Source organism: Heterocephalus glaber, unplaced genomic scaffold, assembly GCF_053883595.1.
Source record: "Heterocephalus glaber isolate CG9 unplaced genomic scaffold, H.glaber_assembly_v1.0 deba00001687, whole genome shotgun sequence".
Taxonomy (NCBI): domain Eukaryota; kingdom Metazoa; phylum Chordata; class Mammalia; order Rodentia; family Bathyergidae; genus Heterocephalus; species Heterocephalus glaber.
In genome coordinates, this window is record NW_028258412.1 from 13,194,948 (window position 1) to 13,222,165 (window position 27,218).

At 52.4% G+C, this 27,218-nt stretch overlaps 1 protein-coding gene and 1 long non-coding RNA gene across 9 annotated transcripts in view; one reads left to right on the top strand and one right to left on the bottom strand.

The window, feature by feature from the left end:
- LOC106009276 (uncharacterized) overlaps nucleotides 1–1,662 on the bottom strand; it is a 57,649-nt gene extending 55,987 nt beyond the window's left edge. For both annotated transcript variants that reach the window (XR_015446240.1, XR_015446239.1), the window contains exon 1: nucleotides 1,500–1,662. This is a non-coding gene — a long non-coding RNA (uncharacterized LOC106009276). The remainder of the gene's footprint in view (nucleotides 1–1,499) is intronic.
- Nucleotides 1,663–1,792: 130 nt separating this feature from the next.
- Nucleotides 1,793–27,218, top strand: Msi1 (musashi RNA binding protein 1). Of its 7 annotated transcripts, none has more exons than XM_004843670.3 (15): nucleotides 1,795–1,975; nucleotides 2,142–2,182; nucleotides 2,756–2,837; nucleotides 2,939–3,023; nucleotides 5,914–5,955; nucleotides 7,650–7,742; nucleotides 11,122–11,170; nucleotides 12,743–12,825; nucleotides 13,235–13,352; nucleotides 17,884–17,964; nucleotides 19,468–19,524; nucleotides 22,031–22,099; nucleotides 22,935–23,089; nucleotides 23,543–23,606; nucleotides 25,434–27,218. In XM_004843670.3, exons 1-14 carry the CDS (start codon nucleotides 1,917–1,919, stop codon nucleotides 23,582–23,584), a joined length of 1,056 nt encoding a protein of 351 aa, XP_004843727.1. In that variant the 5' UTR covers nucleotides 1,795–1,916; the 3' UTR covers nucleotides 23,585–23,606; nucleotides 25,434–27,218. The 7 variants fall into 7 exon arrangements, with proteins under 7 accessions (XP_004843729.1, XP_004843728.1, XP_004843727.1 ...); XM_004843669.3 differs by having other exon boundaries at nucleotides 1,796–1,975; nucleotides 22,902–23,089; XM_004843672.3 differs by lacking the exon at nucleotides 19,468–19,524 and having other exon boundaries at nucleotides 1,793–1,975.

The following is a 27,218-nucleotide window of genomic DNA, read 5'->3' on the forward strand; positions in this document are numbered from 1 at the left end:
TGTGGGATGCCCACCCCCTTCTCCAATCCGGCGGATGCTGAGAAACTGTGTGACAGAGTAGGATACAAACGGGAAAAAGCAAGCTTGTTTGTGGTGTAAGGCGCACACGGTGGCAGGATATACCTGCTGAGCATTCCCAGAAGGTCCCCAAGGAAACCATTAAAGTGAGTCTCTCACTTTCTTAAATGTATGGTGGTTGGGTGGGGTGGGGGTGGGGGAAAATGTCCTAAGAGAAGGGGGGTGGGTAACCTTCTGGGGGCAGGGTTAGGATGTCCAGAACTGGGGCACGCGTTAATGAAAGGTAGTTGACTACAAGATGCATGCGAAGGTGGGCAGCAAAAGGCTTGTCACCAAGGGTTGTCATTGGGTTACACTGAGTGAATTTAAGGGAGGGGGAGGAGTGGGAGGTGAGATGGGAGGGAGGGGCTTGTGTGGCCCTGAGACCCTCCGGCAGGGATAGGGATGGGGTGGATGGCAGCTGCTTTGATCCTCTCTGGGCTGTTTAGTCAGGGAAGCGAGGGGTCCTTAGGTTTGGATGTGGAGGGAGCTGTAAGGAGAGTGGCCTCCACCTCCAACATCGAGCTAGTAGGGACTTTCTCAGTTGCTCCTAGGCTGGGGAAGGAGTTTTGGGGGGGCGGGTGAGGTGGCTTGGGTGAAATACTCGGGGATCCCAGAGACTGAGGGATGGGCATGGGGAGGAAGGGGTTCGCCTTCCTGGGGAGCAGTCTTAAAAAGAGGCGGACAGACGGAGGGAAGTAATGTCAAAGGCAAGGGGTTCGGTAGCTCAGGTTCTTCCAATCGGATTGGGTGGAGCTAGAACACTGCAAAAGAGGGGGGTCATTCGAAGGGGTAGGGGCACAGCTGAGACATCGGGGTCCTAAATTGGAAACGGGAAGCTCTAAGAGCATTGACTTCTCCCCCGAAGCCGGCGGTGAGCGACTGGAATTGGGTTCCGGGAATCCAGAAAGGAGTCTGAATGGGGTCGAGCGAAGCAGGGAGACTTCTCACATGGTGGTGGGGGTAGGGGGTTAACTGGGAACACAGGCTTGGGGCGCGGGGTGAGGGGTGGTTCCCAACCGACCACAGGGGATAAAAGTGGGGGGAGAAGGGATTGAGGAGGCTGGGGGTGATTCTCACTCGACAGTAAGGGCCGAGGAGGGATGAGAGAAACTGACTTGGTTCCTATTGGGGTGCTATGGAAGCTCCCCATTCGGGGCGCGCTGAAAGGGTTCCCCAGTTTGGATATGGGATCTTGGGAGTGGACAGAGGGCCCCTGAGCAAGCACTCTAAATTAGGTTCAGAAGAAATTGGGGGCTCCAAGGGCGTCTTCTAGCTCCGACAGGGGGAATAAGGAATTCTCACCAGTAGGAACGGGATTGGGGGGGTACTAGGGATATCGCCTCCCCGACCCAGGGATATTGGGGGGGGTGTCTTTTAAATTCTGGATAGCGGGGACCTGAGAGGGAGGACTAGGGGGTTCCCGATCGGACCCGAGCTACCTTGAAGGCACCGGGAAGCGCTTCATTCCGGGAGGGCGTTCCCGCGGCCCGGCCCCCGAGCCGGTGTGGGTGGGGGTGCGGCCGCGCCCAGGTCCCGGCCCGCTCCGGGATTCGGGGTCTCTCTCGCCCCCGGGGCCCGGGAGCCGGGCGGGAGGGGGGTCCGGTGCCGCCGCCTCCGCAGGCGCGCGGGCAAGCGCGGAGCTTTATGCGCGCAGGGCGGCGGGGGGAGGAGCCGGCAGGTCGGCCCCCGGCGGGCCCTCCCCTCGGCCGTCCCCGCCCGCCCGCCCGCCCGAGCGGGGTCGGGGGAGGGGGCAGCATGGCCTGTCCGTCCGGCCCCCTTCGCCGCGCTCCTCATCTGCCCCGCGCCGAGCGCCGCCGCCGCCGCCGCTCCGCTCCCCGCGCCGCCCGCGGCTCCCGATGGAGACTGACGCGCCCCAGCCCGGCCTCGCCTCCCCGGACTCGCCGCACGACCCCTGGTACGACCCGGCCCGGCCCAGCCCGGCCTGCCCGGCCCGCGCCCGCCCCAGCCCCGCCAACATGGCCGATCCGGGTCGGGCCGGGCCTCCCCGGGGCCCGGGCCCGCGCCCCCTGCGCCCTGGCGCCCGGCGCTCACGCGGGCCCTTTGTGTCTCTCCTCCCACAGCAAGATGTTCATCGGGGGACTCAGTTGGCAGACTACGCAGGGTGAGCCAGCCCCGGAGCGCCCGCCGGCCCCGCAGAGCGCCCCGGACCCCCCCACCGGTCCCCCGGCCCCGGGCACCCCGGCCCGGCCCTGCGCCCTGCTGACCCCGGGCGCCCTCGTGCCCTCTTTCGCGCCCCGCCCGGGGACCCGAGAGCGCAGGGCGATCCGAGAGCGCGTACGGCCCAGCGGGTGAAGGGGAGCAGTTGAGGGGTTCAGGGGGCATCGAGGGGGGGGCTGGGCCCCCGGGACCCGCCAGCGGCTGCGCCAACTCCGCTCGCACCTGCGGCTCAAACTTTTGTGAGGCGGCTCTCGGAGCGGCGGGAACCCGGCCGAAGCCGTACCCCCTCCAGCCCAGCTCGGCCTTGGCTTCCCGGGCCCCGGGTGGTCGCCAGGAGGCTCCATGGGAGCCGGAGAGAGCGGGGGGGGGGGGTGTAGGGTGGGCCGGCCGCGGGGAGCGCGCGGGCAGCTTGGCGCGGGGGTGGCCGGGCTGCGCCGAGGTCACCCGGGGCAAAGGACCAGGGAGGGGGGAAGGGCGCAGGGCCCGGACTGGTCCGAAGGCGGGTGTGTGGTTACAGAAGGGCTGCGCGAATACTTCGGCCAGTTCGGGGAGGTGAAGGAGTGTCTGGTGATGCGGGACCCCCTGACGAAGAGATCCAGGTGAGCCCCTCACCCGCTCCTCCTGCTCCCAGCTCGCCCCCCTCCACCATTGCCACTCACTGCCTTGTAACCATCTGCCTTTCCCTCACTACGCCGCGCAGGGGTTTCGGCTTCGTCACTTTCATGGACCAGGCGGGGGTGGATAAAGTGCTGGCGCAATCGCGGCACGAGCTCGACTCCAAAACAGTGAGTGGCCCTCGGGGTTTCAGGGGTCCTTTGGGAAAGGGAGGCTGTGGGAGGAGAGGGTCAGGACTCTCCCCAGGGGCACAGTTGGACAGGGATCCTTGAGGAAAGAGGGTGTTCTCTGATTAAGAGGGCTGCCATGCTCTGAAACTTTATCACTAGAGTTGGGGACAGAGGGAGGAGAATCCCCTGCCTGGGATGAGATGCTACATCCCCTTCTTCCAGTATTGGTGAAGGAAGATGCAGCTACCACCCCTTCCCGCTAAGTACTAATCTTGGTGCTTCACAGCTTGAGGTGGGGCTGGGTCGCTTCCCTTGCCCAAACTGGGTGAGTCAGGGCTATATTGACCCAGCCGGTGGCTTCTCCAAACTGTAACTAGTATTTGACTCCATGACACCCCCTTCTATTCCAGACCAATGGCAAGGCATCACTGACTGAGTCTCCCTCCCTCCTTCTCCCTCCTCCCCTGCTTTGGTCAATGAGCTTCTTGCTTTGTGTAGAAGACACGGACCTGCTTTGCCCATGCAGGAGATTTATGAGAAGGGAGCTAGCTTGCTTGGGGGGAAAAAAAAGCTTCTGAAGACTAGATCTGAGGAAGAGGCTGCTTGCTTGGCGTTCAAACTCCTGGAACATTTTGCTCTGTCCCACTGCTCCCCAGTGTCTTGGACCCTGCAGGGGGCGCTGGCAGAGGCCAGCTCAAGGGGAGAGGGAAAAGGAGAAAATCAGAGGAGGGCTTACTTAGAGATGGGGTGTCTGTGTGGCAAGGGCGTCTGGGGACAGCGAGATCTCCTCTCTCCACACTCCCCCACTCTCCCCTAGCCCTGGGCCTCCCTGCTTGGGTCAGGCACTGGCTCCTGTTTACCTGCAACAATGGCTGGTTGTGCCCAAGAATTTGTTAAATTACCGCCTGTCCCCAGCTCCTGTTATCTCTGCCCAGTGGCTCCCACTCTGGCTCTCCCAGTAATGAGCAAACGAGGCCAGGCCTCGACTTTGCTGGGTCTGAAAGGATCTTCTTGGCGCTGCCTGAGTGACCCAGGCTGGGAAAGGAGAGACAGTGGCCTATTGTTTTTGGTGATTATCTGCCATCGAACTGCCTGTTCCCCTACCATCCCCTGTCCTCAGAATGCACTGATGGCTTCTGCGGCACTCAGGAAGCTGAGATTTAGGGGCTGGGGCTGGGGGCTTGAGGAGTGGAAGATTGATAGGGTGAAGAGAGAAGAGGGAGGAAGGACAGTGAGATGGGTATCCTCAGAGACCAGGGCTCACCAAGGGCAAGGGCTTTGTGTTTGGTATCTCTGGGCTGGGGAAGGTGGTGAGAGGGAGGTTTACTGTGGGGAGTCTATTTTGGGTTCAGACTTTCACCTTTTATTTACTTGTTGGGTTTTATTTATGTTGCCAGCTGTGAGTCAGAGTGGAGGGTGGGGGATGTCAGGGATCGGCTGTGAGTGGGTCTGGGGGTTGGCATGACTTAAGTACCATCTCCCCATCGGGATCTGTGCAAGGGGACTGTTTGAGGTGTGTTGGTGGCTGGGGAGGCTGCTTCTGGAGAAATAGAGTGTAAATGTCTGTAGAGGTATGAAATCAGATGGGGACAGTGGGCAATTTTGCCTTTCCTTAGAGCCCAGTAGGCCTTTGCAAGAAACAGGGAGTTGTCCCCATGTGCATTTTGGAGATCCATCTCTGTGGGCAGATTTCAGCAGGGGGCCTACAGAAGGCTGAGTCCTGGTCTATGCCACTCAGGAAGAGGGAAGCCAAAGCCATTTCCCCAGAACCAGGCTGGATTTTGAACAGGAGGAACTTTAGGAAAAGATAGATCTTCTCTGTGATTGGCTGGTGAACTTCTAAATGATGTCCACCCATGTGGGCGGCAAGAAACTCTGGCACGATCCAGCCTCATAGGCCCTGTGTTGGTCACGCTCTATCTCTTGCTGTTCATCAGCATGGCTAGAGCACCCGGGTGCATCTTGATTTTTCCCTTCTGGTTGTTCACAGCCAAGGGCAAAGGTGGCCTCCTGGTAATAGCACCTTTGTTTGTGCAGTGAAGACCAGTTCACAAAGGACCGCTTTCACCCATGTTATCTCATTTGACTCCCCACAGCTGCCCTTGGGAAGAGGGGGTGTGATTGTCCCCACTTTGTGGATGAGGGAACTGAGGCTCAGAGGGGCAAGCAAGTTACCAAGATCACAGGCTTGGCAAGCAGCCCAAAGTTTCTAAGTCCAAGTCCCTTGCCCTTTTACATCATCAAAGACTGTAGCCTGCCTCATCCTGAACCGAGCTGCATATCAGGAGCTGTTTGTTCACAGCCTTGGGAAGGCTATTAGACGCTGGAGGGATTGGGAAACAACTGAGTCAGTCTAGTCCCATGGTTATGAGCTCTCATCCTGTGGCCTTTTCTAGGCAAAGAGTATTTCCATTTGGAAGGCTTCCAAAGTCAGAATTGCATGCCTTCCTTTAGACAGGTATCTGTGTGAAGTCAGTTAAGCAAGGATGGCCCTCAGTATACCTGGTACTTGAAGAAATAAGACCTGCCTAACGTTTTTGGTTCTTGCTGTGAGCCAGACACCATGCCAAATGCTTTGTATGCATTATCTCACATAATTTGCGGATGACCCTTTGGAGGTGGGTGTTATTATTTGTTCATTCTGTAGGTGAGTTTACCCTGAGGCTAAGAGAAGCTAAGTAACTTGTCCAAGGTCTTGTAGCTGGGAAGCAGCACAAGTGGGATTTAAACCCAGCAGCTCGCATAACCACTGTGCTTTCCCACCTGAGGCTGTTGTGGTTTTTATCACCTGTGTCCTGGGATGAGAGAGAGGTCCTCAGGACAAAGGCTGTGTGGTCACAACTTGAAATGTCCTAGCCTAAACTCCCTCTGACTTTCCTTTCTCTTTCAGATTGACCCCAAGGTGGCCTTTCCTCGGAGAGCACAGCCTAAGGTAAGTCACACCTGTGGCCAGGAAGAGCTGTTTTCTTGCAGGCCACTCTGGGCAGTGATTTTCCCAGCATTCTCTTCTGGAACTTCTCTTTGGAGTTGTTCTGGAATGGCCTGGGATGGGAGGGATGGATCTTGCTCTGTGGAATGAAGACGCTAAGCATCTTTCCATCTGTGCTCTGGGGTATACTGGAGAGGGGGCTGCATGTGTGGGGAGGAAGGGGAATCTCTCAGGGGATATTCATTGTCCTGTATTTGAAAACAGTACAGTTTGGACCCTGAGACTAATTCTGACCTCATAGATCACAGCCTCTGTGCGTGGAGCCCTGAGGGGTCAAACAGCGCAGGCTTGCCCACTGAAGCTGAGCTAGAGTTGGACCAGGGAGCTTACCTCTGACCCCCTAGTCACCCTCCTACCCTGGTGTGAGGTGTGTTGGCCTTGCAGAGGGGGAGGGACCATGGGGTCTGTCATCTGTTGTCTTTCAATTTACCTATCTTATGGCTGCTCTTTCAAGGATTCCCTTTCTCTGGTGTTCTGGGGAGAGAGACAGTGTGTGCAGAAAATGGGTTTCTGAGTGGTAGAGCAATATAGCACTCAAAATTTGTTCCCAGCCGTGGTGATGCATGCCTGTGATCCCAGCATTCAGGAGGCTGAGGCAGGAGGATTGAGAGTTTGAGACCAGCCTGCACTACATAGTGAGACCCTGTTTCCTAAAACAAACAAATAAACAAACACCAAAAAACTTCTGGTTCAGGATAGGGGTCTCAGATTCAATTCCAGGCCTCATGGCAACTAGCCAGATCTTAAAGTTTAAGCCATGGACCATAGAGGAGAGGAAGAAAGGCTAATTACAGTACAGGGAGTCAGGACTCCTGAGTTTGCTAACTTGTCCTGTGTTCTAGGACTAGATCCCTTTCCAGGAGAGTCATTTCCCCTTTGAAGGGGGGTTGGTGGGAACTGAGGTGCTTTAAGATTCTGAGCAGTGAGTTCCAGCAAGGACCCCAGCGCCTGCCAGGGCAAAGGGAGAGGAACAGTTTCAGGAGACAGGAAAGGGGCATCTCTGGAAGGGGTCCAGCAGAGGGCCTGAAAGCAATTATGGAGCAGGTATTCGAAGGAAGCCGCACCAGGGAGCACATGGTTGGAATTGGGTTAATTCCATTAAGCAGTTTGGTGACAGAAGGTGCTTTAGTGTTAGGATGGGGCTGGGAATTGCCGCGGATTAGCCATGCGCTCCTGGGGTAATTAGGACCATGTGTTCCTCCTAAAACAGGGCTGGGGCCACAGGGCTGCCAGAGGTTGGGTTCGGAAGAGGTTGAGGAAAATGTCGGTGTTAAGTTCAGGGAGACCCTGGCATGGCTCTGGTGTCTCCTAGGAGGGCTGATGGGGCCTTCGAGCTAGGCTGAGGGCCTGGATCACTGACCTGCCCCCTTCCCCATATGAGTCCTTTGGGAAGCCATCTTCCAGACACAGAGCCCAGGGGAGGGAGGCATACTCATGCCAGCCAGGTTGTGGGGTACACAGCTGCCTATGGCAGGCCTAGAGGTGGGAGCCCAGGGGAAAGCTTGGGGGTGCCTTCTGAGAGACTGGGGCCACAGGGAGCTTGTCAGCTGGCATCCTGGCAGGGGGCCTCGAGCCCCTGCTGGTGGCTATAGGCCACAGGACTCAGATGCCCACTTTCTCATTCCCTCCCCTAACAGATGGTGACTCGAACGAAGAAGATCTTTGTTGGGGGACTGTCGGTGAACACCACGGTGGAGGATGTGAAGCAATATTTTGAGCAGTTCGGGAAGGTGGGTGTTGAATGGGGGTGCTTGCTGGGGCTGTGAAAGTGCTGTGGAATGCGTCAGTAGCAAGTGGGGATTGGTCAGGTCACCCTAAGTCCTATAAAAGGAGTGGGGGGGCAGGGTCCTTCTGTAGGTGAGGCCGGGCCAACCCACCGTTCCATCCGTGGGCCTCAGACTCTGGACATCCCCAAGGAGAGGAAGCCACACAGTAGCATCCCTGTTGTTGCCCTTCCCTTTTATTTTTCTCCTTCTTATCTTCATTTCTCAAGGGAGGCGGTGCTCCTGTAGCCAGCTCAATCCAGTCACCCCTTGGCCTCCTGGGAGTTTGCACCTGTCCAGGCTTCGGGCAGTTGCACCTTTCCCACTCCTTCCTGGTGAGGATGATAAGGAGGCCATAAATGTGACTCCCCACTGCACTCAGTACCCTGCTTGCACAGGTGGGGAGCTTGGGGCAGGAGCTGGGGAAGCTGTTGATCCCCTAGGTATTGGGGGGAAGTGAAGAAAGCACCCCAAATTCTAATCTGGCCCAGAGTATTGGCTTGCAGCTCTGAGGTGCACAGAGTTTTTCTGAGCCTGTGAAGAGGTAGGCTATGAATAGGAAGTGTGGTGACATCAGACAATAAGGTATCCCCAGAAAGGTGAGCAGGATGAACTTCACGGTCCCCAGAGGAGACGGAAAGAAAGGTCCAGTGTGAAGTGCCGGGTGAAGGAGGGCAGCTTTGATTGGAACATGGGACCCTGGTCTTTCTTTTAGGTGAGATAGGCTTGAGGCTGGGTCTCCACTTTTCCATCAAGGGATTTCGAGTTGCCCAGTAGGCCACGCTGGATGTGGCGTGGGAAATGGACTGAGAGCTGTGGCTCATTGGGGATCCCCTGGTCTGGTCTAGGATGCTGACGTGAGGGAAGGGAGTGGTGGTGGTGGAGGCCTCAGCTCGGGCGCCTCGATGGGGACTTAGGTCCAGGACGCAGGGCAGGCCAGGCCTGGGCCCCAGAGGGAAGGGCGCTCCTGGGAAGCAGCAGGCCCGGCTCGGCTCCGGCGGGGTGTCTTTGTGTCTGAGCGCCGAGCATTAGAGCTCGCACTAATCTGATCCAGCAGCTGTGATTGGAGGCCGCCTGCCCCCGGGGCCGGCGTTGCCATGGCAACCGGGCCCCAGGAGAAGCCGTCAGCGGCCGCGTCTTTTGTTCGGGCCTAAATCGGCGTTGGCATGTGAAACCGGCCCGGGGAGGCCAGGGGGAGCCGGAGAATAGGCTGCCAGGGAGCGAGGGGGACAGCCGGGAATGCCAAGGGCCCCGCGGCGGGGAGCCCCCCGCCCGGATCGAGGGGCCGCCACGGAGGGGGGAACAATGGTCAGCCGCCATGGCTGCCACTCAGGCTTAGCGGCCGCCGAACTTGGCGGCTCCCACTGGTCAGCAGGCCCTGGTCGCCTCCCCTCCCCCCGCCCAAGTCCCCCTGCCCCCGGGTTCCCATGGAGACCAAAGCCTATTAAGGACACTGGGCCGGGAGTCTTCCTCCCCTCAGCTGGCCCCAGGAGGGGACACCGGGTGGGGGTACCCTGGACCCCCAGCTACTTGCCTTGCTCCTGCCCTGGCCTCAACCCCACTGGCCCCACTGGGGGTTCTGTCCAGCCAAGGCACAGGTTGAAGGGTGTGGGGCACCAGGGATATTGGATTGGGAAGGTTGGATGGAAGGAGGCCGGAAGGACTGTGGATTTGTGGGTCAGGCAAGAACTCAAAGCTGTAGGATTAGAGGAAGGTGTGGCTGGTTCTTCTGTTCATTCATTCATCCATTCAAAAAGTAATTAATGAGCCTTAGTCAAGGTGCTCAATAGAATGGGGATCTTGGTCATGGCTGACAATGGCTGCCCTGGCTCAGGAAACCTTCAAGCTGGTGGTGTTGGATGCTCTCTCCTGCTTTGCCACCACCCACCATGTGACTGTTGGCCAGCCCCTCTGTGAGAAAGATATAATAATAACAGCTGTTATTACTTTAAGAGCATCACGTGCACTATCTCATCTAACTCCTCCCTGTGAGACAGTCACTGTTGTGCCCATGTCACAGATGAGGAACCAAAGCTTACCCTACCAAAAAGTCTAGGACCCAGGGTTCCAACTCAAAACCCTTCTGTCGGGGTTTCTGTCTTCCATTGCTTAAGTGAAGGGTGAGGAAAAGGTGCCAGGCCTGAAGTGTCTGTCTAGTATGGACGTGTCAGCTGATTTGGAATTGGGAATGGGGCCATAGGATTGGGCATGAGGGTGGCACCCTGCTGCCGGGTCCTGAGGCAGGAAGCCCTTTGGGAAGAGAGATGGCATTTCCCTCTGAGATTCTCCAGGGAACCCCTGCCTCTTGGTCCATTGGGCTCTTGGCCCCCTCAGGGGAAGTCAGAGTCCTGGTGTAGCTTGATGCCGAAGGGGAGCTGGAGGACCACCCTCATTCCAGGCCTGCACTTTGTACTCTAATGAGGCAGAAGAGGCCCTTACAAGGCAGAAGAAAGGCAGAGAAAGTTGGGGGCAGGCTGTGCCCCATGGCCAGAGGAAAGTTTTCCCTCTTACCCTTAGGATTTCTGGCCACTTGGGGAAGGCTCAGGGGTTGAAGTGAGATGTGATGGGAAGGATCAGAGGCCCTGATTTCTACCAAGAGTGAATCAGACCTAGCTAGCTAGGAGGGCAAAGAGGGACCAGATGCAGACAAGGGGAAGGAGGTGGGATGGACTGTGCCGGTCCATGTGTCTCACACGTTGGCTGGGGGGAGTAGCAAAGAAATGACTGGGGTTCAAGAGAATGTAGGAAACGCAGACCCTCCCCCCTTCACAGTCCCCTCCCCTCCCCCAGTCAGTGGGAGGCAAGCAGCCCAGGCACTGAACTCTACTTGCTTTAATTACAGCCTCTAGCTAAAGGAAACCTCAATTAGAGAAAAGATCTGTACCAGGAGAGTCTGGCTGCTGTCCTGTCCGCCTGGCCTTTTGCAAAAAGGAGAGGCTTTTGCCTCCCCATCTCATAATCTTGCTCCTGTATTTCCTTCTCTAGCACCCATTCAGTGCCTCCTCCTCCCTAGCTTGGTCCAGGAGTTGCTGTTTGACCTTGAGCAGACAACTTCATCTCTCCCAGTCCATTTCCTTATATATGCAATGGGGATCTTCCCCTGCAGGAAACTTTAGGATGCTGGGGACAAAGTGTCAGGCATGTACTTGGAGCTTAATAAATGCAGCGTACTCCATCGGGAATCTGGTAGTTGACTAGAGGGTGCCATGATGTCTAGTAGGGTTGCAGCTGGAAAGTTGTCCCCTGAGCAGGGAGCAAGTTTAAGATGAAGCCTAGAGTGGACAGGAGATCGGGTCATGGGAGCCCCCCATGTCTGGTGGGTCCTCTATGGCAGGCTGTGTTTCAGGTGGATGATGCCATGCTGATGTTCGACAAAACCACCAACCGGCACCGAGGTGAGTGCTCCCCCCTCCCCCTTCCCAAGCTGGGCTGGGGGCCTGTGGTCAGCCAGGGGGCCGCAGGTCACAGCTGCCCTTTCATCTTGCCTCCTGACATCCTATCCCTGAGGATCTGCATCCTCTCCCGGGCCTGGCCTTACAGAAGGCTTTTGTCCCACCATTTCCTGTGCTAGAAACTTGCCGAATTGCAGACACCCGAGAGGGGCAGCGAAGGACAGCCTCCCCACCCTCAGCGCCCTCCACCCCTCCCTGGCCACTGTCTGCATCAGCCCAGGCTTACCTATGTCCCTGGTAACTGGAGCTCAGGCCAGGCTGCCCCAGGGTCAGGCTGACTTCGTAGCCCCGGGCAGTCTGCCCTGCCACTGCCCCCCACCCACCCTGGCGAGCCTAGTCCCCAGCTGCCTTGGCCCTAACCCTGTGTGCATCTGGGCCACACTGTGTGCCCTGCCTAGTTGTTTGTTCCCCGAGGACCTTGCCTTCAGAGAAATCCTGTTCCAACCCCTGGGACAGGCTCAGGAGGGCGGAGGGGGCTGTTTCTCCAGTCACTCCAGGGCTTTGGGCCTTTGAGTCTTCTTTGAGAGTGGGTCATGTCAGGTGTGGTGTGTGTGTGTGGATGAGAGTCCCTGTGTCTGGATATGTGTGCATGTGTGGTGTGTCAGGGTCTCTGTGTGTGAGATGGGAACCCAGGTGGTGTGGATCTGCCTGTGTGTGCCTGTGTGCTATGCGTTTGTGCACAAAGGTATGTTTGGATGTGTACACCTTTGCGTAAGTTGAAGTGAATGTTTGAGGGCGTCTTCTCTGTCCTCTTGGGAAAGCATCAGAGGGAGAGAAAAGGAGTGTTAAATGTAGTCAGTTTTGGCCCGGGGATTTAGCTCAGCAGTTTCCACCGCCTGCTGCACAAGCGCAAGGACCCGAGTTCCATTCCTGGTACCAAAAAAAAAAAAAAAATGTAGTCAGTCCTCCATATCCGCGGAATCTGCATTTTCAGATTCAGTCGGCCACAGTTTAAAAAATATTTGAGAAAAAAATAACTGGGCCTGTACTAAATCCGTGCAAACTTTTTTTCTTGTCCTTTTTCCCTGAACCATACAGTATAACAACTATTTACATAGCATTTAGATTGTAATAGGTACTGAGAGTCATCTAGAGATGGTTTGAAGTACACAGGAGAATGGGCATAGTTTCTGTACATGGATGATGGGATTTTTCTATAAGGAAATTGGGTGTGGCATGGATTTTGGTATCTGTGGGTGGTCCTGAGACCAATCCCTCTCTAATTCTAAGGGGCAATTATATTCTCATGGTGGTTGTGCCACTTTCTAACCTGCTGTGTGACCTTGGGCAAGCTACTTCACTTTGCTGAGCCTTGGTTTGCTCATCTGTAATTTGGGACTTGAAACCCTGTCTCAGCTGGTAGTTGGGAGGCTGCTAGGCTGTGGGCAGAGCCTCTCATTAACTCTCAGACACTTGCCCGCAAGAGAGGAGCTGTGGTATCGGGATGGCCGGGAGCTGGGTGTTGACCATGAGCCCTGGTTTTGACCCTCCCCTTGCCCTTGTTCCAATGTCCAGGGTTCGGGTTTGTCACATTTGAAAGTGAAGACATCGTGGAGAAAGTGTGTGAAATCCATTTCCATGAAATCAACAACAAAATGGTGAGCTGGGACTGAGGGGAGGAAGAGGTGCAGAGAGAGCCTGTGGTTCCAGGCTGAGCGCCTGGGGAAACTCTGGGTTTCCAGAGCAGGCAGGGGGACCTCACAGTGAGTGAGGCAGAGCTAGTTCTCCTGCCCCCCCCCCCCGCCACATTGTAGGCATATACTGGTTAATTGGGTCCTTTCTGAGCCTCAGTTTCTGCATCTATAAAATGGGGGTCACAATAGCACCTGTATCGTAGGCCTGGTATAAACATTCAATGAACTGCAGCACACAAAGCCTTTGAGATAATGTAGTACACTTAGTGCGTGTTCCATAAATGCTAAAGGTGAAATTAATAAAGCCCTGGCAGGGAACAGAAGAGGCATGACCCTAGCGGTAGGAAAGACTGACCACCCGGTCTCGTTGCAGGTGGAATGTAAGAAAGCTCAGCCAAAGGAGGTGATGTCCCCAACAGGCTCAGCCCGGGGGAGGTCTCGAGTCGTGCCCTACGGAATGGATGCCTTCATGCTGGGCATCGGCATGCTGGGTATGTGCTGGGCGTGCACCTGCAGCTTCTTCCTGCCCCGAACTGCTCCTGGGGCACAGGGCCGGCATGGGTGTGGCATCGCCTCTGTGGTCTGCTTTCCTGTCTGAGTCATTGGGGTGGATTGGAAGCTAGGCTTCTCTGTCAGGTCTGGCAGTGCGGTCCAAGGTAGAGCGTTTTGCGTTGTGGAGTGCTGCCCCCTTGTGGTAGCCAGAAGGTTCAGCTGTTCCATGTTAATTGGTCCTCTGTCCGATCATCCATCCATCGATCCATCCATCCAGTAAATAGATATTGAGCAACTACATGTGCCAGGCACTATGCCAGGAATTTCAACAATGACTTTCTGAGGTTTATGGTCTTTCAGGGAAGACAAATAAAAATAGATTTAGGATGGAGTATAGGATACCAAGGGAGCATGGTCATGGGGAATTTGACCTACATATGGAAGAGCCAGAAAATAAGTAACATTTATGCTGAGTCTGTAGGTCGAGTAGGAGCCATTCATAGGAGGGCAAGAGGGAAAGGAAGGGAAAAATATTCCAGAGGGAACAGCATTTGCAAAGGCCAATAGACTTTTGGAAAGACAAAAAGAAGCCTGCCTCTTCTTACTCATTCAACTAATTTTTACAGAGCAGCTTTGGAGGGGCAGGACCTCCCCCCATGGGACTCCTTCAAGTGTGGGGCAGGAGTGAGTGGGCATTGTTAGCATGGAGCAGCTGGAGACTAGGGGCTGGGAGGCTCCTTGTGGGAGGTGAAGGTTTCATTGAGATTTGAAAGTTGAGCTGGAGTCAGCCATACTTTGGGCCCAAGACTGAGGACAATCAGTTTGAATTCGGTGCCCTGGAAGTGCATAGTCTCCATGCAGAGACAAGATGTGTACATAGAGGGAGAACAGTACAAGGGGTCTTTTGCCAGTGGGGAGGGAGGGGTGTGCAGAAAGGGACTCTGGGACTTCAGAGGAGGGGGCGTGGCTTGAGCTAGAGCATAGGGGCCTGAGCTTTTGGCTTGCCTGAACCACACTGAGTGAGGAGGAATTGTCTTGGAACATAAATATAACATAGCTTATGTATTTAAGTAACCAAACTTCCTGTTTTTTTTTTTTGTACCAGGGATCAAACCCAGGACCTTGTGCTTGCAAGGCAGGTGCAGTGCCACTGAGCTAAACCCTGGCCCAAAACTTCCTTTTTTGTGTTTTATTATAACATTAAAACATCCTGGTAGCAAAAAAGGAAAAAAGAAAAAAAATTAAAGCCAAATAACCCAACAAGCCCAAGTTCAATAATTAAATAAGAAAGCTTACATGTTGCTTAAAGCAATAAATGCATAGGTAGATTGAAATGCTATTATTAGTAATTGCTGCATTTTACTTTCCAAGTCAAGCAAGCACATGTAATGTCTGATACACATGGGTTTTGATTCAACTGGCTGTGTGTGGTGGCCACAGGGAGTGGAGTTAGTGCTGCACTGTACCCCGCTATATGTACCTCGTATCTTGTTGTTGCCTACGCTGTCTGCACCTGAGCACCACAAAGTCAAGTTGTGAAAACTATTACTAAAAATCACATAATAATTTTATTTTTTGGAGCCAGGCAGGGTGATGCACACTTGTAATCCTAGCACTTGGGAGGCTGAGGCAGGAGGATCGCCACAAGTTCAAGGCCACCCTCAGCTACATAGTGAGTTCAAGGCCAGCGTGGACTATATAGCAAGACCCTGTCTCAAAAACAAACACAAATAATTTCATTTTTTGTATTTTATATCTATTTATTTTGTATTAGTACGTGCTTGCAGTACAAAATGTTCACACTCATTGTAGGAAGTAAGTCCATGGACTTAACATGTCTTAATTCTTTTTATTCCACTTCCTCTCCCTTCCTTCCCCCTCCCTCTATCTCTAGATCCCCTTCCCATTTGCACAAGGTCTATCTCTGTTTCCTATTTCTATCTTTTATTCGTTAAAGTATTTGTACTTTGAGTCTCTTATATGGGAGAATTTATGTAATATTTAAGCTTGTGTGTCTAATTTATTTAACTTAACATTATGGTCTCAATGTGCATCTATTTTCCTACAGATGACTCAAATGTATCCTTACTTATGGTAGAGTAGTACTCCATTGTGTATAAATACCACACTTTCTTTATCCATTCATCTGTTTATGGACATACAGGCTGCTTCCAAGATGTAATGATTATGAGTTGTGCTGCTGTTAACATGGGGGCGCATGGATCACTGTAACATAATGTCTTCAACTCTTTCAGGAAGATACTGAGAAGAGTCTCTGGGGTGGCTGGGTCAAGTGGGATTTCTAGGTTTACTTTTTTTGAGGAATTGCCTTACTGATTCCCACAGTGCTTGTACCAAGTTACATTCCCACCAACAATGTGGAAGGCTCCCTTTTTCCCTGCACCCTCACCAACATTTGTTGTTGTAAAAATTGAATCTTATTTTAAAAGTTCATGCTCTTGCCCAGGGACACAGGCTGTCTGTGGGCCATGGGTTGGACATGCTGGGGCTTAGAGGCTCAGGACTGGGCTCCCAGGAGAGGGAGAAAGGAGAGCATGTTACATGAGCTGCAGTCTCATGAGGCTTTCTTTTCTTTAATTTGAAAGTAATTCCAAATTCTCAAGAGTAGCAAAAATAGAATAACATGAAAGAACATCCATATACCCCTTTATCAGATTCACCTGTTAACATTCCCACCACCACCCCCCACACACTGGGGATCAAACTCAGAACCTTGCACTTGTGAGGCAGGTACGGTGCCACGGAGCTAAATCCCCAGCCCATGTTAATATTTTATTTTCATTCTATATATAAATGTGTATATATATGTATATACATACACACATGTGGGATTTTTCCCTGAGTCCTTAAACTATATTGTTGTTGTTATTATTATTTTTGTTTGATTTTTTTGAGATAGAGCTTCATTATGTAGTGCAGGCTCACTCTGTAGCCCAGGCTGGCCTCAAACTCATGGTGACCCTTCTGCCTCAGCCCCTTGAGTGCTGGGATTACAGGTGTGCACCACCACACCTAGTGAGAATAAATTATATATATATATATAATATATATATAATATATATATCATGGGCTTTTACCTTTAATCCCTAAGATTATGGGTATTCTTTTCATGTATATTTATCAATTTTCTATTGATAAAATATTTTCTAATTTTATCAATTGATCCAATAATGCTTTTTTTTTTTCATGCTGGGGATTGAACCCAGGGCCTCGTACATTCTTGGCAAGCTCTGGGGCTAAGCTACATCTGCAGCCCTTTTTTTCTTTTATTGTAGGACAGGTTGGCATCAAAATTACAATCCTCACCCTGGTGACACAAGCCTATAATTGGAGCACTCAAAGGGCTGAGGCAGGAGGATCACTGCCAATTCGAGGCCAGCCTGGGCTACCTAGTGAGACTTTGTCTCAAAAGACACAACAAAACAAACCACAGTCCTCTTGCCTCAGCCTCTTTCGTAGCTGGGATTGCAGGCATATGCCACCATGCCTAGTTCCAACAGCATTTTTGATACCAAGAACAAAATCTGGGCTAGAGTCAGTATTGCATTTAGTTGTCCTTTCTCTTTAGCTTCCTTCAGTCTGGCACATTGAGAAAGATTTTGTTTGTTTTTTAAGTGATTCATGAGCTGGCTTCATACTCATTTTAAAAGAAAAGATTTTTTTTTTTTTTGGTTTTTTGAGATGGGGTCTCACTTTGTACTTCAGGCTAGCCTTGAACTCACAATAACTCTCCTGCCTCAGTTTCCTGAGTGCTGGGATTGCAGTCATGCATCAGATGCCTAACAAAAATTTCTAATTTTAAGAGCCTTAGAGCCAGCCAGACCTGAATTTGAATCTCAGTTATGCTGTAGAGTTTTTCTCTGGGGAAGACAAAAAATTAGCGCTTGAAGCAATCATAAATTCAGACAATGATTATCAGTGATATGAAAGGGAAAAGGCAGGCTGACATACTAGAGATTGTAACCACTGGAAAGGAGGGCTGCTGTGGGAAAACCTCTGTGAGAGTTACACAGTAAGGACTGACTGTAGTCATCTGGGGATGAGTGTCCAGGCAGAGGCAGCAGCATGTGCAAGGGCCCTGGGGTAGGAATGAGTTTGGCAAGAAACTACAAGAAAGTCAGTGTGGCTAGAGCAGGAGTGGAGGGTATGTAGAGGATGAGGAAAAGAAGGAAATAGGAGCCAGTGCACAAAGGGCTTTGGTTAAGGATTTGAATTATGCTCAGCCAGTAAGTGTTGCCTCTCTGAGCCTCAGTTTTCTTGTCTGTAAAGTGAAGCTCCTAATATTACCTACCTGCTAGGTACTATTTGGTTTTAAGGTTTAATGAGATAAGAAGGTGTACACTGTGTTTAGCACAGGGCTTGAGATGCAGAAGGAATTTGGGAAGGGTGACAGGATTTCTCTGGATGCTGGGTGCAGGAGGAGAGAGGGAGTGACTCGGATGCTTCCCCACCCCGAAGGGTCCGAGCTATGGATAAGGCATCTGACGCTGCCTTGTTTGTCCCCCTCAGGTTATCCAGGTTTCCAAGCTACGACCTATGCCAGCCGGAGTTACACAGGCCTTGCCCCTGGCTACACCTACCAGTTCCCCGGTGAGTCCTGCACGGTGTCCCTCTGCAGCCAGCATGCCCCCCGGCTCCCAGGCAGGCTGACTCCTCAGGGCGGTGTCGGGTGCATGGCTGGGGGTCTGCCTACTGCAGGCTCAGAAGGAAGGGCATGTCTGAGGAAGGAGGGCCCCCTCCCATCCCTAGAAGCTGGGGCAGGGGCTCGCAGTGTGGCCCTGCATGGCGCCGTTCTCTCCCAGGCTGTTCTACACCTGCCTCCTGCCTTTCCTTTCTTTCCACCTGACCACAGAGTTGCCACTTCCACCAGAGGGTCACTGGGCTTGCAGCCAGAGGACCTCTCCAAACCTCAGTGTGGACTGTGCCTTCACAGACACATAGACCATGACCAGGTGCCACGATGAACCTTGTCAAGGCCACACAAGCCCTTTTGAGATCCTGAAAACTGAAAAATAGCCAAAAAGCATTCTGACCACCACCTTTATTATAATTCAACATAAAAATAAGATTAAACCTTATATAAGTGTCTGGAAACCCAACAAAGTCCTGGATTGTCCCGTGGTAACTATTTGATGTTTTCTTTGAAATACCACTTTTACAAGACACTTATTTGTATACATATGTATTTATTTATATGGCGCTGGGGTGGAACCCAGGGCCTCATGCTTGCTAAGCAAATGCTCTATCACTGAGTTCTGGCCCAGCCCATTTTTAGTCTTATTTACTTGAAGGTTCACATTGTCTGCCCTGTGGGCTGTTTAACTGGGAATCTTCTGAATATATTTTGTTGTTTAGTCCTCCTCCCAAAAGTCTCATGGGAGGGATGAATATCCCTATTTTATAGATGAGGATCCAGGATTGGAGAGGAAAAATGACTTTCTACAATCATTTCACTAGAAAGTGGTGGTGCCAGGAATTGAACGTAGGCCTGAATCTGACCCATTCTAAGGCCGTTGATTTTAGTCAAACTGCCTCCTCATCTCTTCCCTTCCCACCTAAAGAAGAAAGAGAGAACACGCTGGGGCGTGTAATCCTAAACCTATTCTGTTTTATTTTATGGTACTAGGGATTGAATCCAGGCCCTTGTGCATGCTAGGCAAGTGCTGTACCACTGAGCTACACTTTCAGCCGTTTCGAATTTTATTTTTAGATAGGGTCTCCTAAGTTGCCTAGGCTGGCCTCAAACTTGCATTCCTCCTGCCTCAGCCTCTGGAGTAGCAGGCATCACAAGTGTGCTGCACCATGTCTGGCTTCATCCTACACCTTTTAAGAAGCACCCAGAATTATGGCTCCAGCATCTCCCCATGCCCATGGTAGAGGTGGCAACTCTGCCTGTTCTTTCTCTGTTTCTCCTGTCTGTGTCTCCTTCACCTCCTCTGCCTACTGAAGACCCTCTCTCCCCATCCTCAGCTCTTGGCTCTTGTGCATGGCCTGTCCCCTCACCTAGTGTCCTTGTGGGTACATTTGTCCTCCCTAGGCCATGCCTGAGGGCCTCCCCTACTTCTTCCTAAGCTGTTTTACGTTTCATTTTAGAATTCCGTGTAGAGCGGACCCCTCTCCCGAGCGCCCCAGTCCTCCCCGAGCTTACAGGTCAGTCGCTCGGATTTTGTACATCTCATAGGCCACATGGGGAGAAAGACAAGGGTCCAGGGACCTTCCTGGGGACAGCTAGCAGGACCCTTTACTCCTCCACAGACTGTGCCTGGGCATTGGCCGGTCTTTATACCAACATGGCCCTCGAGAGTGGGGTTTAGAGCCAAGCCAAACAGATGGAGGCAGTCACTATTCATCCATTTGGCAAATATTTATCTAGCACCTCCCATGTGCCAGGCACCACAGAGGCTCTGGGATCCAGTGGTGAACAGGCCAGGGTCTCCAGCTCCGTGCACAGTGGGCCAGCGGACAGTGGAGGGCTTTGAGCCCAGCAGTGGACATGCCTGCACTCGGTGCCAGCCCACCCTCACCAGGTGGGGATGCAGACCCAGCACTCTCAGATCTCATTTTTCCAGAGAAGCCAGGAACCCCGCTTTTGCCTTCACATAAACTCTTCAATTATTTTTAAATATTGGCAACAAAGTCCAAATGATCAGAACACTTGCAGCCCAAATGAAACACACCCAAGGGCCAAAGCTGGCCCTAGGGCTGCCTGTTTGTGCCTTCTGGGAAAGGGCGATGAAGGTGCTTGGCCACCGTGGGCCATTTCTCTGGTTGGAGCCTTTGCTTGAACGAGCCAGCCCAGTTGCAGAGCTGGGCCAAGACCAAGTGGGGGGCTGCGTGCACACAAGGGTTTCCCTGTCCAACCTGCTTCCCCACCCCACCCCACGCTCCCCCAAACCTGGCCGTGTGTGGAGGATGTGAGCATGGATGCTGCTTTAGATGAGATCTTCCTTCCAAGGGCCACTCAGGGTTCCCCCGAAGTGGAGGAGGGGGAAGAGAAACATGGGGGGAAGGAAGGAGAGGGAGGAGAATCCTGGTGATGGTGACTTTTCCAAGAACATGGGTCTTTCTGCTGTGTGTTGAGGACCTACTGTGTGAAGCACATACTGCCAAGTTCTGGGGGCGGCACGGACAGAACAGAGCCAGACTAAAGGGAACAAATACTTCTCATATACATAAGTCATTCTTTACGGCTGGAGCACTCAGCCCCTGCTCCTGCAGAACTGAGCCAACAGATTTCCTCTCTACAGTTATCTTTTTCTTTTTTGGTACCGGGGATCGAACTCGGGTCCTTTCGCAGCAGGCGGCGAAACCACTGAGCTAAATCCCTGGCCCCAGATATCTTGATAGAAGAGGAAATAAGTTCTGGGATCAGCAATTCCTCAGGTTCCAAGGTGTGAATTTTCTCTCTCCTTGGAGAAAAGACTCAGGTGTTTCCTCTGTGCATTTGGTACATATTTATTGTGCCAATGCTGGGTCAGGCACTTGGTGACACAATAGGGAATGAGTCAAAGCCCCTACCTTCCAGGAGCTGATATTCTAGAGGAGGGAAATAGGAGGGAACAAGTAAATGAAATATTTCCAGAGGGCAAGAGGTTCCACAAGGAAGATAAAGCACAAAGCTGTGGTGAGGTGTTAGGATTGCAGCAAGAGATACCCTCAGGGACGGTGGTCAAGGAAGGCTACTCAGAGGAGGTGATATGAGAAGGAGCCAGCTGTATGAAGCCCCTGGGAAGGACTCTAGTCCTTAGTCCTGGATCTAGTTCCAGCTCAGGTCCAGGGTCACCCAGATAGCCCCAAGGAGCACGTCTTGGGATGGGGGAACCTGGTGTCCTGAAGACCTCGCTGCACTCAAGGGTTAGAGCCCCTTGGGGATGCTGCAGCAGAACAGTAGAGGTGCTCATCTAAGCCCTCTATTCCTTCAGTGCACATTTATTAAGCACCTGCTGTGTACAGAGCAAAGTACTGGGTGTTGTGGAGAGGGAGCAGAGGTAGAAAACCAACAAAAGAAGAACAGGACCCCTGTGTCTAAGGGAGTGGGGAGGATCATTCCAGAGTGGGTGATCCGGGAGGCCCTGAGGTCACTCTTGGGAGAAAGGGAGTGAGGGACATAGAACACACAGCAGAAGGAGCACGGCCAAGCTGTGGCCCCAAGTAGAGTCCTGCCCTCTGCCTTACCCCACAGGGAGCTCTGGAGCCTGAATTGCAGAGTTGGCCCCACCTTGAGGCAACAGGCCTGGCTTTCTGTACCCTGTGCCAGTCAGTCACTGGGTGGGAAGAGGGCCATAACCTCCAGTAACCCTTTTTCTGCCCAGGGCACTGTGGAGAAAGGGCAGCTGTGGCCAGCGACACCCACAGTAGCATAGGGCCACCTTCTATGAGCGTTGAGTTATTCAAGTTTTTCCTTTGGGTCATGGGGAGACATAGGGCAAGCTGCTCACTGGGAAACTGACCCCTCTCCTACTTTTTTTCCCCACCCATCAGGTCAAGGGACAGGACGGTGGCCCACACTAGCTCTTTCTGCCTTGACTCTGGGACTGCACTGATCCCTCTGAGATGGGCTCACATTACAGAGGCTCTCTCCAGAAAGCAGAGGCCTCCTTCATCACCTTCCCACCTCCCTCTGGCCATGCTGAAATGCCTAAACCTTTCCTTTCAGCCATTCCTCTCACTGCTTATGGACCAATGGCAGCGGCGGCGGCGGCAGCAGCTGTAGTCCGAGGGACAGGTGAGATGTTCTGGGAAGGGAATGCAGGGAGAAAAGAAGTCCAGAGAGCAGAAGAGGTGGCTACTTCTACCCTTTGGCAGAGGGATTCATTCACTCACTCAAGTATTAACTGAGCACCCACTCTGCTGGGTATCATGCCATTACTGGCGAGCCAGCCAGGAGTGACCCTAACAGGATCTCAAAGTTTACAGGCTGTGGAAGCATCATGATTTAAAAGGCCATAGTACTGAAGGATGAAGTTGCTGCTGCTCTGAGGGGAATCAGGTACCCCAGGAGCTCCCAGCTGGGGCCTCTAGGAAGTCCAGGAAAGGCTTCCAGGAGGGAGGGTAAAGAAGGAGAAAGAAAAGTGTTTCTAACTGAAGAAACAGCATGTGCAAAGGCCTGGAGACCATTCAGCACAGAGTTCAGGAGTTGATAGTGGAGGATCACAGATTTTCAAGCTACAGAGTGACATTGGTTGGGTTTAGAAAATGTACTTGGCTGAAAGGTGGAGAACGGTTTGCAGGGGCTCAAGAGAGGAGACTGGAAAAAAAAGAACAAGAAAGGAAAAAAGGGAGAGGGAAGGAGAGAGAGGGAGGAAGGAAATAGAAAGAAAAAGGAAGAAAACAAAAAAGAGGGGAGACTGCTGGGTGGTCAGACACGGGGTGATGATGGTAGAAGACGGACTTTGAGACCTCTGGAGGTAGACCACACAATGTGCTGGGGTGTGAGGGTCAACGTCAGGCGGGTGGAAGAGGTTGGAGGGGGTGCTGTGGAGAACAAGGGCACCGGGGCTATCACTGTCTTCTTTCTGGGTTACCAGGCTCTCACCCCTGGACGATGGCTCCCCCTCCAGGTTCGACTCCCAGCCGCACAGGGGGCTTCCTGGGGACCACCAGCCCTGGCCCGATGGCTGAGCTCTATGGGGCAGCCAACCAGGACTCAGGGGTCAGCAGTTACATCAGTGCCGCCAGCCCCGCCCCCAGCACCGGATTTGGCCACAGTCTTGGGGTGAGTGGCCAGGCCTAGCAGCCTCCACCTCACCCCCCACCACAGGGGACCCCAAAGTTGGAGGAGGAAGTGTTTTCTGTCTTCTTGGGCAGAAGGTTGGGGGGTGGAGACAAGGAATGATGAATGAGGGGTAACAGTAAGGGTTAGCACTCTCATAGTGGGTGTTTAATCATCACCTATTTTTTGGCCTTGGCTGAGCTCTGGGATGTCGTACTGATGGGACACACACACCATCTCTACCTGCATGGAGCTTAGATTCCCACGCAAGGGTGCCCTGGTTTTAACCAGGCCCTGCCTTGGGTAATCTTTTAACTGGTCTGCAGTAGCAATAACATGGGCAGGATAGAGAAGGGTCTGGGCGTCTCCTCAGATGGCCTGCAGGAGAAAGAGGGAGCCCTGGAGCTTTCTGTACTTGTCCCTAGGATTCTAGGAGTCTAATTCTTTTCTTTCCAGGGTCCCTTGATTGCCACAGCCTTCACCAATGGGTACCACTGAAGCAGGGGACAGGTGGCAGGAGGTGAGAAGAGGGGCTGAAGGGGGTGGTAATGGCACTGGGGAGGTTGATCCTGGGTGACCCCTTCTGGAACACAGGTTTCATCCCTCCACTCACAGAACCCACAGCCCAGTGGGGGAGGTAGATCTTAATACCAGCAGTGTTCAGTAAACACCAAAACCTGCTCAACCTGCTACTTTTTTTGTTTTTTTGTTTTTTGTTTTTTGTTTTTTGAGACAGGGTCTCACCATATATCCTAGACTGGCCTTGATATGTAGCCCAGGCTAGGCTCAAACTTGTGATTCTCCTGCCTCAGCCTCCTGAGGGCTGGGATTATAGGCGTATGGCATCTTGCCAGGATAACCTGCTACATTTTAAAATAATAATTAAAACAACAATCAGGGATCATATCCTACCTATCAGCATGACAAAGATTTTTTGTTGTTGTTTGGTTTTTTTTTTTTTTTGGTACCGGGGATCGAACTTGGGTCCTCAGCTTGCGAGGCTGACGCCAGAATCACTGAGCTAAATCCCCGGCGACAAAGATTTTTTTACAATTGATAACACCAAGCATTTATGAAGTTGTAAGGGAAACTAATTAGCTCATATTTTCTGAGGGACAGTCTAGCAACACTTACCCAGATTTCAAATATTCATGTTCTTTGACTCAGTAATTCCACTTCTAGGCATTTATTTTATTTTTTTAATTTTTATTTTATATTTATTTGGTACTGGGAATCAAACTCAGAACTTTGAGCTTGCAAGGCAGACGAGGCACCACTGAGCTAAACCCCCAGCCACAGGCATTTATTTATTTATTTATTTATTTATCCTAGGCTTTATTTTTTTGGTACCAGGGATCAAACTCGGGTCCTTCCGGTTGCAAAGCAGGCAGTGGAACCACTGAGCTAAATCCCTGGCCCTAGGCATTTATTTTAAAAGCTACCAGTAGCAGAAATGACCATCAAAAAGAGAGTGGTTAGATAAACTGGAGTAAATGCATAGAGTAGAATGTTACACCGCTATGAAAACCGGATGCTCCTGACACATGGGACTTAGTGCATGGTTGTCAGGGTGCCTGTGCAGGTGACAGACTCCATGAGAGGCGGGAGTGTTTTGTTCATTCCCTCATTCATTCAGATATTTATCAAGCCCTGTTCTGGACAGAGATTCATGAACAAGTGCGACAGGGCCCTTTCTCATTCTCCAGATAAAGCGAAGCATGCAAATGAGATCATTCCAAATAGTGTGTAGGGGGCTAGTTTTGAAAAGAGGTTCAGAGAATGTGTCCCTGAGAATGACATTTGAAGAAATCCAACCATTCAAAATCTATGACATAGGGGGCTGGGGATTTAGCTCAGTGGTTCCACCGCCTACCTTGCAAGTGCAAGGTCCCAAGTTCAATCCCTGGTACCAAAAAAAAAAAAAACGGGCTGGGGATTTAACTCAGTGGTTCCATCGCTTGCCTTGCAAGTGCAAGGACCCGAGTTTGATTCCTGGTACCAAAAAAACACAAAACAAAACAAAAAACACCAAAATCTAGGACATAGCAGGCCACTGGAGCACACACCTGTAATCCCACCTTCTCAGGAGACTGAGGCAGGAGGATTGAAAGTTGGAGGCCAGTCTGGGGAATTTAGCAACACCCCACCTCAATAAATGAATGGATGGATAGATAGGTGGGTAGGTAGGTGGATGAATGGATAGATTAAAAATGTGGGGAAAGCACCATCCAAACAAGGCACAGAATGTGCAAAGTCTAAACAAAGCTCTTCTAGAAGGAGATTAGGGACTGTATGTGTGTTCTGGGGTGAGATCAGAAGGGCCCATAACCTGCCACTGTCTTTCCAGCACCCCAGCCTGCAGCTGACTGAGGACCACGAGTGAGCCAGTGAGGGGGCGGGACACCTCAGCCGCAGCCTGCACCCCCTCTCCCCAAGCAGCTTGGATGCTACTGCCTGTCCCTCTGTTCCCTGGGCCCAGCCCCTGCCCTGCTGCCCTGACATCGTCTGGCTCCCTTACTAACCGCCCCTTTTTCTGCCTTCTCCCTGCTCCCCCAACCCCTCCCTGCCCGCTTTTATTTATTTTTGGATTAGCCAGTTGACCCCCACTTCCCTGTATGTCCCTTCTCGGTCTACACCCCTTCCTCCCTGCCGCGCCCCTATAGGACCCCCTCTCCCCCAGAAGGCTTTTGTATTTGTGCATAGCTAGAGTGAGGGCGGAGGGAGCCTGCTACAGGCCGTAGCCCCAACCCTTGTTTTTTATTCTGAGATTCCTTCCTTTACTCTTTCCTTTTTTTTCTTTTTTTTTTTTTTAAGAAACCGTTTTTTAAACTATTTCTAGGTTTGTGAATGTGAAGCCCCAGGCCGCAGGGGGCTAGGGGCCAGGTGCCCCCCACCAGCTGAGAACAAAGTATCTATGTGGGTGTGGGCCCCTGGCTGCCTCCCTCCAGCCCTGGAGAGGAGGGCAGGGCTTCGGGTAGGCCAGGCCGAGCCCCTGGAACATCCCGTCCTGTATCATATGTAAATACTGTGAGGTGAAGCCCCCACCCCTCTCTAAGACCCCTTGGGGGTGGGGGCATCGCCTCGCCCACAAGGTAAAGGTCTCCTCATCCCGTTTTTGTCCCCTCCTCAGACACCATTACTGTAAGCTTGCAGGCCTCGGCTCTGGCCACAGCAGGCCCACTCTCTCAGGCCCTCTGGGTCAAGGCCTCAGGCCTGCTCAACTGGAAAACCCAATGTGGGGGTGAGGGTCGAGGGAAGAGAAGGGCTTTCCCAGAGCCACTGCTGGAAAGGAATTAGCTCTCCAAAGGTCTCCCCTGCCCCCTGCCTAGGTTGGACCTTCATGGTTTTCTGCTCTGAGCCCCCAACCCTCACCCCTTACGAGTGGGCATGGAGGGGCACTTTGGTAAGGAGCAGACGCCAGGGGAAAGCAAAGGGCTTCTCAGGGAACCCCCACATTCTCTCACTGAAGTTTCCCACCAGGATGGCCCGGTGGCCAGAGCCCCTTGGCAGCCCCTTAATCCAGAGCCCTCCTTCAAAGGAAAAAGAGAGGCTCAGGGTCTGAATATGGAGCATGACCTGGCTGGCGTGGGCAGGGCTGAGGCCCACTCACTGTCCTCCCCATTCCTGTCCTTCTCCCCCAGGTCTGAGGCTGGGGGCCTAAGCTCCCTTCACCCCTTCAAACCACCCTTTGGAGAGTTAATTGTGTGAGGTGCTTAACCTATTAGCCCTGAGAACACAAAGCAATAATCTTTGTTACTGAGAAGCGCGGCTGTTTGTGTTTTTTTCTTTTTTCTTTTTTTTAAATGTTTCCTAATAAAAGAGAAGCTGCATTTTATTGGTTTTTATTTTTAATTTTCTACACATTTGTGCTGAGTCCTGAGAGACTTAGCTTCCCTCTTCTTCCCATCACTGGACGCTCCCATCCCTGGGCCCATCCATGGACTTAGGGCCCTAGAATTCTGTTTTCTCATTTGTTTGGAGAAGTTTTGTTTTGTTTTTTTTAAAGATGTTACATGGTGTTTTGAAGCCAGCAAGTTACCACCCTCCGGTGTCTCTTCTCTCCACATCTGTAACCTCTTTTTCCAGGCTTTATTTTCAGTTTTAAATTCCTAATAAATTATTTGAAAACGGT

What these genes read in the sequence shown, in the direction of transcription:
- Msi1 (XM_004843669.3), top strand. Translation starts at nt 1,917, where the DNA reads ATGGAGACTGACGCGCCCCAGCCCGGCCTCGCCTCCCCGGACTCGCCG. An exon ending in GACTCGCCGCACGACCCCTG is followed by an intron (nt 1,976 to 2,141) that starts GTACGACCCGGC and finishes CTCCTCCCACAG; the next exon opens with CAAGATGTTCATCGGGGGAC. An exon ending in CTACACCTACCAGTTCCCCG is followed by an intron (nt 17,965 to 19,467) that starts GTGAGTCCTGCA and finishes GTTTCATTTTAG; the next exon opens with AATTCCGTGTAGAGCGGACC.